Source organism: Pelophylax lessonae, assembly GCF_965119305.1.
Source record: "Pelophylax lessonae genome assembly, chromosome: 8".
In the NCBI taxonomy this organism is placed as follows: Eukaryota; Metazoa; Chordata; class Amphibia; order Anura; family Ranidae; genus Pelophylax; species Pelophylax lessonae.
The window spans coordinates 289,975,853-289,988,404 of NC_138775.1; the positions used below are offsets into that span (position 1 = coordinate 289,975,853).

The window sequence follows — 12,552 nt, forward strand, 5'->3', positions numbered from 1 at the left end:
GGGGGCATTAGCCTAGCTTCATTATTAAAGCGTCACCGAAACATCTCAGAAGCATCAAAAAAGCATGTTGAAGTGGTAGGCTCTTTAACCCGTTGGCCCTGGCTGTATGCAAATATGCAGCCTCTTGGTGGGTGGGCCTTGACGCCGAGTGGCCGCATATTTTTGCGTGAATTGGTGGTAAACAGCTGTGCCAGGAGCGCGCTCCCAGCACAGTTACTGACAGCTAACAGAAATGTGATCGCCGTGACAGCCAATCGCATAATCGTAAGCCCGGCCTCCCGGTATCCTAAACCACTTATCTTCAGTTAACTCTTCATGTCAAGCTAATATATTCAGAAATATAAGCAACTGAAGTTTCCTGTAAGATGACATATGTGACTCCATTTTGTCCTCTCCTCCGCAGGTATTGTCACTGCAGCACAGCGACTCAGACTCCAGCCATTCCCAGTTTGCCTCCTACTGGAAACCGATCCTCTCCATGGATGCCAATGTGTGGCAACGCTGGCTTCATGTGCACCGCATCGTGCTACTTTTGGAGCATGACATGTATGTAAAGTTACTTAAAGCATCTCTCCAAGTATGCTGTAAAACCTCTCCTTATAATCGAGTGTTTGTCATGAGTCGTCTTTTAGTGCTGCAATGGATTCTGGTGTAATGACTTCTCTTGTGACCCCTCCAGGCCTCTCCCAAAGCACCTCCATACCCCAGGGAACAACGGGCGCTATAGCACGGTTCAGTGTCGCATCTCCCACACGGCCCTCACCTCTCTCCTGCGGGACTGGAGCAGCTTTGTGCTGGTGGAGAGTTACTCCTATGTGAAATTAATGTTGAGGTAATGTCAGTCAAGGACTATCTTCTGCTAATACAATCAGTGCGATCTTTGTCTTTCCTTATCGTATCCCTTGTTGGCTTTGTCAGTGACGCTGGTCAGACGCCTTCTTCCTTCTGTGTGGTGCGGATAATCTGGAAAGCCCCGTGCATGGTCCTCCGGCTGGGATTTCCTCTGGGGACTCCAGCAAATTGCCGAAATAAGGTAAATTCCAAAAAAAGAAAGTCATTGGTGCTGTATATCATTTAACCCTTTCCTGCCCGACCCAAAGTCTCTTTAACCGGTTCTGGGCTGCCCACTGCATATATACTGCGGCAGGCTGGCCCTCCTGCGTGAACCGATGTAGGGCTATGTCAGTCTCGCGCCTGCAGCTAGGGGGCGAGTGCACATGGCTGGCGGCACGCTCCCACACTCGGCAGCAGGGGCTCCGATGCACGTTCCCCGCTGAGAGAGAAGAACGGTCAGCTGTTGTAAACACAGCTGACCATTCTTCTCCCTGGAATGATCAGAGCGCCTGTGATCCTTCTATATAGGATCACAGGTCTCTATGGTCTTTCCATAAGCCCGCCCCCATACAGTTAGAATCACTCCCCTAGGCTCACATTTGACCCCTTGATCACCCCCAGTGTTAACCCCTTCCCTGCCAGTGTCAGTACAGTAACAGTGCATATTTTAGCACTGATTACTGTAGTAATGTCATTGGTCCCCGAAAAGTGTCAAAAATATCAGGCGTCCGATCTGTCTGCTGCAACGTTGCAGATTTACTGCGGCAGGGCGGCTCAGCTGCGCATAATCACGTAGATCTACCTGATTGTGTGCATGCGGTTTTGGCGCCGCACGTCCACCGCCGGCCTCCCACGATCTTCGGGAAAACTGACAGGAGAGCCGTCTGGTATGTAAATAATGTAAGACGGCTCTCCTGTCAGAGAGGCAGGGAAAGATTGTGTAATTCAGCTAAGCTGACCGATCTCTCTCTGCCTCTGTTCAATCCATCACCAAAACAGTTAGTAAGCACATCTAGGAAACACATTTAACAGCTTTGATCACCCCCCCCAGTGTTAATCCCTTCCCTGACAGTGTCATTTATACAGTAACAGTGTATATTATTTAGCACTGATTACTGTATTAAAGCGGAGTTCCACCCTGAAAACATTTTTTTAGATAAAAATACCCCCGGGACAGTCAGGGCTAGTGCATTTAAGCAGCGATAGACTCTGCCCCCTGTTTCACTTACCTTTTAGAAGAAATACTTACCTTTGAAAATGTCTTGTCCAGCGCTGCCATCTCAGGTGTGGGCAGCTGAAGCCGGAGCGTCCTCTTCGGTGACGTCGGAGCCCCAGAATGCCCTGCATCGGCCCTGCTCGTCTCTTCTGGTGCAGGCGCGTTATCCCTGCGCAGCTTCTGGGCATGCCCAGAAGCTGTTTAGCAGGGAATGACGCGCCTGCACCAGAAGTGATGAGCGGGGCCGGTGCAGGCACATTGACTCCTGGGATCAATGATGCTCATCTCCCAGGAGTCAATGCAAGCAGGAAGAGACGGTGCGGGCCGCGGCCTCAGAGCGAGGAAGAGGAAGGAAGGTAAGTATATTTCCTTTAAAAACAAGGTAAGTGAATCAAAAATAAACTTTTAAATATCCAATTCTTTTTCAGGTAAATTAAAGCAAGCGGATTGTGAAAAGTTCATTTTGAGGGTGGAACTCCGCTTTAATGTCACTGATCCCCAAAAAGTGTAACTTAGTGTCAGATTTGTCCACCGCAATGTCGCAGTCCCAAAAAAAATCGCTGATCGCCACCATTACTGATAAAAAAAAAAAAAAAGTCGATAAATCTATCCCTTAGTTTGTAAATGCTATAACTTTTGCGCGAACCAATTATTATACGCATTTTGGGATTTTTTTTCCCCAAAAATATGTAGCAGAATACAAATTGGCCTAAACTGATAAAAAAATATTGATTTTTTAAAATTTTTTTATTGGGAATATTTTATAGCAGAAAGTAGAAAATATTGATGTTTTTTAATAATTTACGCTCTTTTTTTTGTTTATAGCACATAAACGAAAAACCGCAGAGGTGATCAAATACCACCAAAAGAAAGCTCTATTTGTGGGAAAAAAAGGACATCAATTGTATTTGGGTACAGCGTCGCACGACCGCGCAATTGTCAGTTAAAGCAACGCAGTGTCGAATCGCAAAATATGGCCTGGTCATTAAGGGGGTAAAACCTTCCGGGGTTGAAGTGATTAAAATGTTCTGAACGCCGGTGGGTCAGGTAAGATCGGGCGATCATGTGACTACTGTGACTGTCACAGTGGTGACATGATTGGGAGCTGGTCCCGCTGGCTACAGATTATTAGCAGGAACCAGGAGCTGCTCAGGGTACGATTGCACTGACTGGACCCCAGTTGCGTGGATAGGGTGCTTGGGTTCTTTTTGAAAAAATAAATAAATAAATTATTATAGTTTTCCTTATTATAGTTTTCCGATTTAAAGTATCTGTGAACACACATAATATAAATCACGATCTCTGATTGCAGCCGCTTTATCCATCATTTTCTCAAGTAGGGGGCTTATGCAGCTTCATGACGTGAGCAGAAGAGAAAATGCATTCCCTGTCTTAAGCTGGCCATAGATTCGAATCTTGGTTGGTTCAGGAAGGACCAGTTGAGATTATAGAAAAATAGTTTCCCCCGTTAAATTGGACTTTAACCACTTCAGCCCTGGAAAGTTTACCCCCCTGCATGACCAGGCCATTTTTTGCATTACGGCACTGCCTTACTTTAACTGACAATTGCGCAGGCGTGGGACACAGTGCTGTATCTTGGCCTAGGCCGACAAGGCCCAGGCCTAGGGCGGCGCTTTGCAGGGTGCAGCAAAAAAGCTACACACCACATGAAAAAAAACTCTTTCCGACTCCCACATGAAAAGGGTCCCTGCCGCCTTACGCTACACTTTTAGTTTAGTGCCAGTATTATGGGACAAATTGGGCCAGAGGGCAGGGTCCAGGAGGCAAATCAGTCTGGCACCCCCATAAAGCAGTCACACTGCTACCTGCCAGTATTATAGGCTGCACTAATGGGCACTGATAGGCTACACTGGTGGCCACTGATGGGGCTGTACTGATAGCCACTGATGAGGGCACACTGATATACTGCACTGATAAGGCTGCGCTAATGGGCAGTAATAAGGCGGCACTGATGAGGCTGAACTATTGGGAACTTATGAGGCTACGCTGATGGGCAACGATAGACTGTGGTTGTGTTCTGTGGTGTACAGGTGAGTGTGGGTCATAAACCGGAAAGGGGTGTGGTCTTTACAGGAAGGGGTGGGTCATATTTAAATTTGGGGGTGCGCAAACATAGTAAGGTCTAGGGCAGCACAAAACCTAAATACACCACTGATGGGACGCTGTACCCAAATAAAATTGATATTCTTTTTTTCCCCCACAAACAGAGCTTTTGGTGATATTTGATCACCTCTGCGGTTTTTATTTTTTGCGCTATAAACAAAAAAAGAGCGACAATTTTGAAAAAAAAATATATATTTTGCTTTCTGCTGTAAAACATATCCATTATAAAAAATGTAAAAAATCAAATTTCTTCATCAATTTAGGCTAATTTGTATTCTGCTACATATTTTTGGTAAAAAAAAAAAAAAGCCCAATAAGCGTATATTGATTGGTTTATGCAAAAGTTATAGTGTCTACAAACTATGGGATATATTTTTTTAATTTTTATTATTTTTTTTTTTTACAAGTAACGGTGCTGCGATCAGCGATTTTTAGCGTGACTGCGACATTGCGGCGGACAAATCTGACACTTTTTGGGGACCAGTGACACTAATACAATGATCAGTGCTAAAGAATTGCACTGTCACTGTACTGGCAGGGAAGGAGTTAACATCAGGGCAATCAAAGGGTTAAATGTGCTCCTAGGGAGTGCTTTCTAACTGTGTGGGGGAGGTGCTTTGACTGGGGGAAGACAGAGATCCGTGTTCCTGCTTAGCAGGAACACAAGATCCCCATCTTCCCCTCTCACAGAATGGTGGTCTACCCCCTTTACATAGGCAGACCGTCGTTCTGCCTCTTCTGAGAACGATCAGGGTGTCCCGGCAGGGTGTCATTTCACAGCCGTTGATGGCCGTGTCCCCTGCAGAGCTTCCGCCGCTGGAGATCGGGTCGGATCGGCTTTAAAAAGGTGTATATATACTGATTTCTCCTTTACAGGGCTAGATAGGTCAGTTTTGGACTGTGGAGATCAATAGATGCAGGGATTTTAGTTTTAGTGTGGACGTCTCCTTTAAAGGCTTCCTGTTTGTTGGCTGCACCGCTGGTTTGCTGTTTAGTTGCAGTAGTGAGAATCCTTCTATTCTTCTTTCTCTTCTGCAGATGGTGGAAGAGCTGAAGGACCTCATCCTGCAGCTGCGATTCCCTTACAGAGTGCTCAGTAAAGACAGCACCCCACGGGTGAAAAGAAAGATCTTTGGAATCAGCTCGCCTTCCAAGTCGCCTCCTCCGCAAGTGCCACCTCCAGCCTTCTCAGACCGCTGTTGCCTTGTTCTGCTGCACAAACCCCTGGAGAGGCTTCTCATTAAGTGAGTGTCCTATAAAGAAGAGATGTGTTAAAGAAGACCGATACAAAAAAATCAAATATATAGCCGCTGATATTTGTAAAAGAGAGAAAAAAAAGATGTATATGATTATGAACCTATTCTACTTATTTGCTGCAGTCAAGGCTGAATTCTAATATAAATACTACAAAACATACGTATGCATTATCTTTTTGAGCTAACAGGTGGCTTACATCTGTCAGTTTCTAAAGTGATTTAAACTGGCTTTGTGAATGAAATGTGGATCGCAGATCAGAAAGGCAGGAGACATCGCAGAGCTAAGGGAAGTCCTAGGCTCCTCCCTGACTCTGATGTGTCATGTGACGTAGCTGAGGAGGACTTCCATCACTCTGCTATGCACTTCTGTATCTTAGATCTGGTAACTTTTATAGAGGTTAGGGGGGAATTTGTGCTGTACCACTGTCCCCTGCATTCTGCGTTACATACTACTGACCTCTGCACTCTACGCTACTTCTGACCCCTGCACTCTACGTTACTTACCCCTGCACTCTACGTTACTTACCCCTGCACTCTACGTTACTTACCCCTGCACTCTACGTTACTTACCCCTGCACTCTACGTTACTTACCCCTGCACTCTACGTTACCCCTGCACTCTACGTTACCCCTGCACTCTACGTTACTTACCCCTGCACTCTACGTTACTTACCCCTGCACTCTACGTTACTTACCCCTGACCCCTGCACTGTTACTTACTTTTGACCCCTGCACTCTGTTATTTACTCCTGACTTCTGCACTCTGTTACTTACTCCTAACCCCTGAACTCTACGTTACTTACTCCTGACCCGTGCACTCTACGTTACTCCTGACCCCTGCATTCTACGTTACTTAATCCTGACCCCTGCACTCTGTTATTTACTCCTGACCCCTGCACTCTGTTATTTACTCCTGACCCCTGCACTCTGTTACTCCTGACCCCTGCACTCTGTTACTCCTGACCCCTGCACTCTGTTAATTACTCCTGACCCCTGCACTCTGTTAATTACTCCTGACCCCTGCACTCTGTTAATTACTCCTGACCCCTGCACTCTGTTAATTACTCCTGACCCCTACACTCTGTTACTCCTGACCCCTGCACTCTACGTTACTTACTCCTGACCCGTGCACTCTACGTTACTCCTGACCCCTGCATTCTACGTTACTTAATCCTGACCCCTGCACTCTATTACTTACTTTTGACCCCTGCACTCTGTTACTCCTGACCCCTGCACTCTGTTATTTACTCCTGACCCCTGTACTCTGTTATTTACTCCTGACCCCTGCTCTCTGTTATTTACTCCTGACCCCTGCACTCTGTTATTTACTCCTGACCCCTGCACTCTACGATACTTATGACTCCTGCACTCTACGATATTCTTGACCCCTGCACTCTACGATCCTCATGACCCCTGCATTCTACGATACTCATGACCCCTGCACTCTACGATATTCATGACCCCTGCACTCTGCGCTACGTGCTCCTGACCCCTGCACTCTGCGCTGCGTGCTCCTGACCCCTGCACTCTGCGCTGCGTGCTCCTGACCCCTGCACTCTGCGCTGCGTGCTCCTGACCCCTGCACTCTGCGCTGCGTGCTCCTGACCCCTGCACTCTGCGCTGCGTGCTCCTGACCCCTGCACTCTGCTTTATGTACATACTACTGACTCATACAGTATGTTACTCTACATCTATACAGTCTGCGTCACTTAATACTGACCCCTGCATCCACTACATTCTACTGTCCTTGTACCCTGCGTTATATACTACTGACCACTGAACTCTGTGTTACCTCTGACCCCTGCATTTGTCAAACCTTCCTCGCTTAGGTTATGACGCTCGGGGTGCTCGCCTCTACTTCATGCAGCCAGTGAACATATTTTAGTAACGTGCTTTTAAGGGGCTCCACAATTTGCTGGTACTGATAAACCCCCGCTGCAATTTTCAAAAGAATGTCTGTGAATAACGAGTGTTTAAGGCGTTTTCCCTCATTCTTCTCATTCTCAGGTATGAAAAGCTTCCTCTGGATTACAGAACTCCGTTTATTCTGAACCTGGAGAGTCCCACCCAGCACACTTCAGTATCGGGGCCCTCCATTACCAATCGCTCGGCTTCTTCCTCCCTGGCATCCCTCTCCCGCTACTTCTACCATCAGAGGTGGATCTGGTCGGTGCAGTCAGGTCTGGCGACCACAGTGCCCACCACTGCTATGGCACAGATCCTCTCCACTCTCACAGAGTAAGTCTACCCCTAGGAGGATGGGCCATGTTGCAATGTTTGTTGCTACTCAAGAGGGTTCAAAACAATCACTTGTAACAAAACAAAATCTGTTAAGATATTTCCTATCTGGGTCATTATAGTGGCATAAAAATACAAAGTCCACAATTTTTGTTGCCCCCTCCTCCATTAACCACTTGACCTTTTTACCCCCTTCATGACCAGGGCATTTTTTTCCATTTCAACACTGTGTTACTTTAACTGGTAATTTTGCGGCCATGCAACGCTGAGCCCAAATTAAATATTTCTTTTTTTTTTTTTTTTTTTTCACACAAATAGAGCTTTCTTTAGGTGGTATTAGATCACTGTTTTTTTTATTTATTTATTTATTTATTTTTTATTATATAGATGAAAAAAGACTAAAAAATACTAAAAATTTAAAAAATAAATTTTTTTTTTTTTTGCTTTCAGTTATAAAACATATGTAATAAAATAAAATTCCTTCCTAAATTTAGGACAATGTATGCTGCTGCATGTCTTTAGTAAAAACCAAACTGACGTAACCCGTATGCCGCTGTGAACTTCCTGGTTTAAAATCATGCTCGCCCCCTGCCCTGATGATCCTTGCTGTGATTGGACACAGCATGGGTTTATCAGCAGGCTACAGCCAATGATTTTGGTTGTATACCTGCTGATCGGCTATGTCCAATCACAGCCCAGTGATTTCGATTTTTTTACATTTTTTATTGGCTTTGTTTTATAGCAGAAAGTAAAAAAAATATTGTTTTTTTTTTTTTTTTTTTTCAAAATTGTCAGTCTTTTTTTTGTTTATATTGAAAAAAAATAAAACAGTGGTGAGCGAATACCACCAAAAAAAAAAAAAAACGTAACTGTTTTCGGACTGCCCGCTGCAGAAATACTGCGGCGGGCTGGCCCTCCTGAGTGAACCGCCATAGGTATACATCGGTCGTGCGCCTGCAGTTAGGGGACTCCGATACACGGGGCCGGCGACTCAGATTGCCGCCTGCCACCTGCGATCGCTCCCCACTGAGAGAGGAGGACGGTCGGATGTTGTAAACTCAGCTGACTGTTCTTCTCTCTGGAATGATCACAGAGCTCCTGTGATCCTTCTATATAGTAACACAGGTCTCTATGGTCATTTCACAAGCCACGCCCCCACAGTTAAAATCACTCCCCTAGGTACACATTTAACCCTTTGATTGCCCCCGGGTTAACCCCTTCCCTGCCAATGGCATTGTTACAGTAACAGTGCCTATTTTTAGCACTGATTACTGTAGTAATGTCACTGGTACCCCCAAAAGTGTCAAAAATGTCAGTTAGGGGTCTGATCTGTCCGCCGCAATGTCGCAGTCCCACTAAAAATCGCAGATCGCCGCCATTACTAATAAAAAAAAAACAATAAAAATTACATCTTTCCCGTAGTTAGTAGACACGATAACGTTTGTGCAAACCAATCAAAATACGCTTATTGCGATTTTTTTTTTTTTTTACCAAAAATACGTAGCAGAAAACAAATTGGCCTTAAATGTTAAAAAATTGTGATTTTTTTTTTTTTTTTTGGGAATGTTATATAGCAGAATATGAAAAATATTGTTTTTTTTTTTTTCCAGAATTGTCGCTCTTTTTTTGTTTATAGCGCAAAAAATAAAAATCGCACAGGTGATCAAATACCACCAAAAGAAAGCTCTATGTGTGGGGGAAAAAAGGACGTCATTTAGGTACAGCGTCACACGACCGCGCAATTGTCCGTTAAAATAACGCAGTGTCGAATTACAAAAAACAGCCTGGTCATTAAGGGGGCAAATCCTTCCGGTCCAGAAGTGGTTAATTTTGTGGGGAAAAAAAGGATATCAATTTAATTTATGTACAGTGTTGCATGACAGCGCAATTGTCCATTAAAGTAACGCAGTGCCGTATAGCAAAAAATAGGCTGGTCATGAATTTGGTGTAAATCTTCTGGAGGTCAAGTGGTTAAAGAGCACAAAAACAATGAACACTTCATTCGCTGTTACCCCGGATTTCTGGTGGCTTCCTATTGGTGAGGGTATCTCAGTGGACCCTCTCCAGGGAATCTGGGAAAACTGTGATGTCCAAATCCTGCAAGAAGTTGCTCCTACATAGTGACTCCTCCATTCCTATGAACTGACATTGTTCTTCTTGTCACTGCAGGATAAGGCTATCAGAAGGGTTCCATTTTGCCTCCAGCGGAGAAGGAATTATTAATATGGTCTTAGAGGTTCCCATTCAGGTGAGTCCATTACTCCCTGTCTGTAACACTCTTCACTGATAGCGCTGACACTGACATCGTTCTCCTGTCTCCTCCGCAGTGCGATTGTATAGGAGAAAACAGTATAGAGAAGCACAGCTGTGTTATTCAGTACATTCTCTTTCCTCCGTATGTCACCTCCACCAAGGACAGGTGGGTTACTATTTATTATGTCTGTGTTTGTTTCTGCATGCACGTCTTCCCCTGCATTTCATTCTTTTTTTGACAAATCTTTATATCTGTGGCTACTCAGCTTCTCCACAGATGAAGATAATGACACAGAGGTGGAAGCCATAGAACAGGACACGGAGCTGCACCTAGTCTCTGAGTGTTGGGTGGAGCCACAGAGCGGAGTCGTCATGGGCACCTCCGAGAGCTGGAAGCACCTCCATGGCCTTATGTACTCTGAGATTCCACAAGCAGTGAGTATCGAGAAATGATTTAGGCAGGATGAGTCCCGCCTCTACCAATCTATGAACATAGCAATACTTTGTTACTTTTACCTGCTTGAATAATTTTCTTCTATTTCATACTAAACAGCTACAATATATTCCAGGGAAGTTATACCTTCTACCATTAAAAAGCCATCCTTCAGCTCCAGTCAGTGACTCTGCTTAGCTTTATATATAGTTATCAGTCTGCTGCAGTTAGGAGGAAGACTTTTCCTCAGTCTCCTCTCCCCCAGCGATAGGACTGCAGTATCGTATCTTTGTAGTAGGCAGGAGGAAGCATTTCCTCTCCCCCCAGCGATCAATCTGCAACATTGTATCTTTGTAGTAGGCAGGAGGAAGCATTTCCTCTCCCCCAGCGATCAATCTGCAATGTTGTATCTTTGTAGTAGGCAGGAGGAAGCATTTCCTCAGGCTTGGTGTACTGAAAAACAGCGCTTCCAAGAAAATATAATATGAAAATAAAATAAAATAAATGTGAGTCACCAATGTGATGGTGATCATAAAGTGCAATCGTGCCAGATCCAAAATTGATAAATACAATAAATGATCACAAATACAAAGTGCAATAGTGCTGATACAATATACATCAGGTGCAATAATTACAAAGTGCAATAGTGCTAAGTGCAACAAAAGATCACAAATGCAAATGAACACTAGTGTGACAGGTCTTTGAAAACGCCCTTGTAGGTGGGCGAAACGCGTCGACGTACCTTCCGGTCACGGCAACCAACGACGTCACTTCCTGGAGTCCGTGGAACGCACGCCGGCTGCGTTCCCGGAAGGATTGAGAGTTTACCCATTTCCTAGATGCGGACATCTATCTCTCTTATATGTGAACATCCATTTTATCCTTTGTGAGTATTTTATCTATTAATACATTTACATATTCGGGCTTCACTATGTTGGTCCATCCTTTCTTTTGAGTGGCACAGAAGAAGGGGATCTACTGGGATTTTTCCTTGGAGGAGTCCAATCTATTTGATTGATTATAAAGCTCATTTGACCTTTTTTTGAAGGTCCATCGGCTCTGGTGAGTGGATTCCCAAAGAGATTCGTGGAACCTTTGCACCATTTGGAGCTCTTATTGATTTTTTTGACAGTAGCACTCTTTCTTTTGATCACGTTGCACTCAGTATTGGACTATATTTGAGCAGTCACACTGGACTGTCACACCAGTGTTCATTTGCGATCTTTTCTTGCACTAAGTACTGTTGCACTTAGCACTATTGCACTTTGTATTTATTGCACCTGATGTATAGTGTATCAGCACTATTGCACTTTGTATTTGTGATCATTTATTGTATTTATCAATTTTGGATCTGGCACGATTGCACTTTATGATCACCATCACATTGGTGACCCACGTTTATTTTATTTTATTTTCCTGTTATATTTTCTTGCAAGCGCTGTTTTTCAGTACACCATTTTCCTAAGTTTAGACTTAGTGAACAGCAGCTTCAAATATAATTTTTTATATTGTATAATTTCCTAGCGCGGGTTTAACCACTTTACCACCGGAGGATTTTGCTGTCTTACGTCCAGGCCACTTTTTGCGATTCGGCGCTGTGCGACTTTAACTGACAATTGCGCGGTCAGGCAATGCTGTACCCAAACGAAATTTACGTCCTTTTTTTCCCACAAACAGAGCTTTCTTTTGGTGGTATTTGATCACCTTTTTGCACTATAAACAAAAAAAGAGCGTTTATTTTGAAAAAATAACAATATTTTTAACATTTTTTTATATGAAATCCCCCCCAAAAAAATGTAAAAATCAAATTTTTTTAAAATTTTTGGCCAATTTGTTTTCTGCTACCTATGTTTGGTAAAAAAAATCACGATAAGTGTATTTTGATTGGTTTGCGCAAAAGTTATTGCGTTTACTAACTACGGGAAAGATTTCTGTCATTTTTGGTGTTTTTTTTTTTAACGCGTAATGGCGGCGATCTGCGATTTGTTTTGCGGGACTGCGACATTGCGGCGGACAGATCGGACCCTTGACTGACATTTTTTACACTTTTGGGGGTACCAGTGACATTACTGCAGTAATCAGTGCTGTAAATATGCACTGTTACTGTAAAAATGACACTGGCAGGGAAGGGGTTAATTTTATTGGAGAGGGAGGGGTTAATGTATGCCTGGTGCTTACTGACGTGTGGGGGGGGAGGTG

At 44.2% G+C, this 12,552-nt stretch overlaps 1 protein-coding gene across 2 annotated transcripts in view; it reads left to right on the plus strand.

Moving 5' to 3' along the window:
• SZT2 (SZT2 subunit of KICSTOR complex) overlaps positions 1-12,552 on the plus strand; it is a 355,341-nt gene that overhangs the window by 62,326 nt on the left and 280,463 nt on the right. For both annotated transcript variants that reach the window (XM_082264795.1, XM_082264796.1), the window contains exons 12-19: positions 404-546; positions 680-832; positions 919-1,033; positions 5,213-5,418; positions 7,437-7,667; positions 9,837-9,915; positions 9,995-10,086; positions 10,187-10,355. In XM_082264795.1, coding sequence (XP_082120921.1) covers positions 404-546; positions 680-832; positions 919-1,033; positions 5,213-5,418; positions 7,437-7,667; positions 9,837-9,915; positions 9,995-10,086; positions 10,187-10,355 — 1,188 coding nt within the window. The remainder of the gene's footprint in view (positions 1-403; positions 547-679; positions 833-918; positions 1,034-5,212; positions 5,419-7,436; positions 7,668-9,836; positions 9,916-9,994; positions 10,087-10,186; positions 10,356-12,552) is intronic.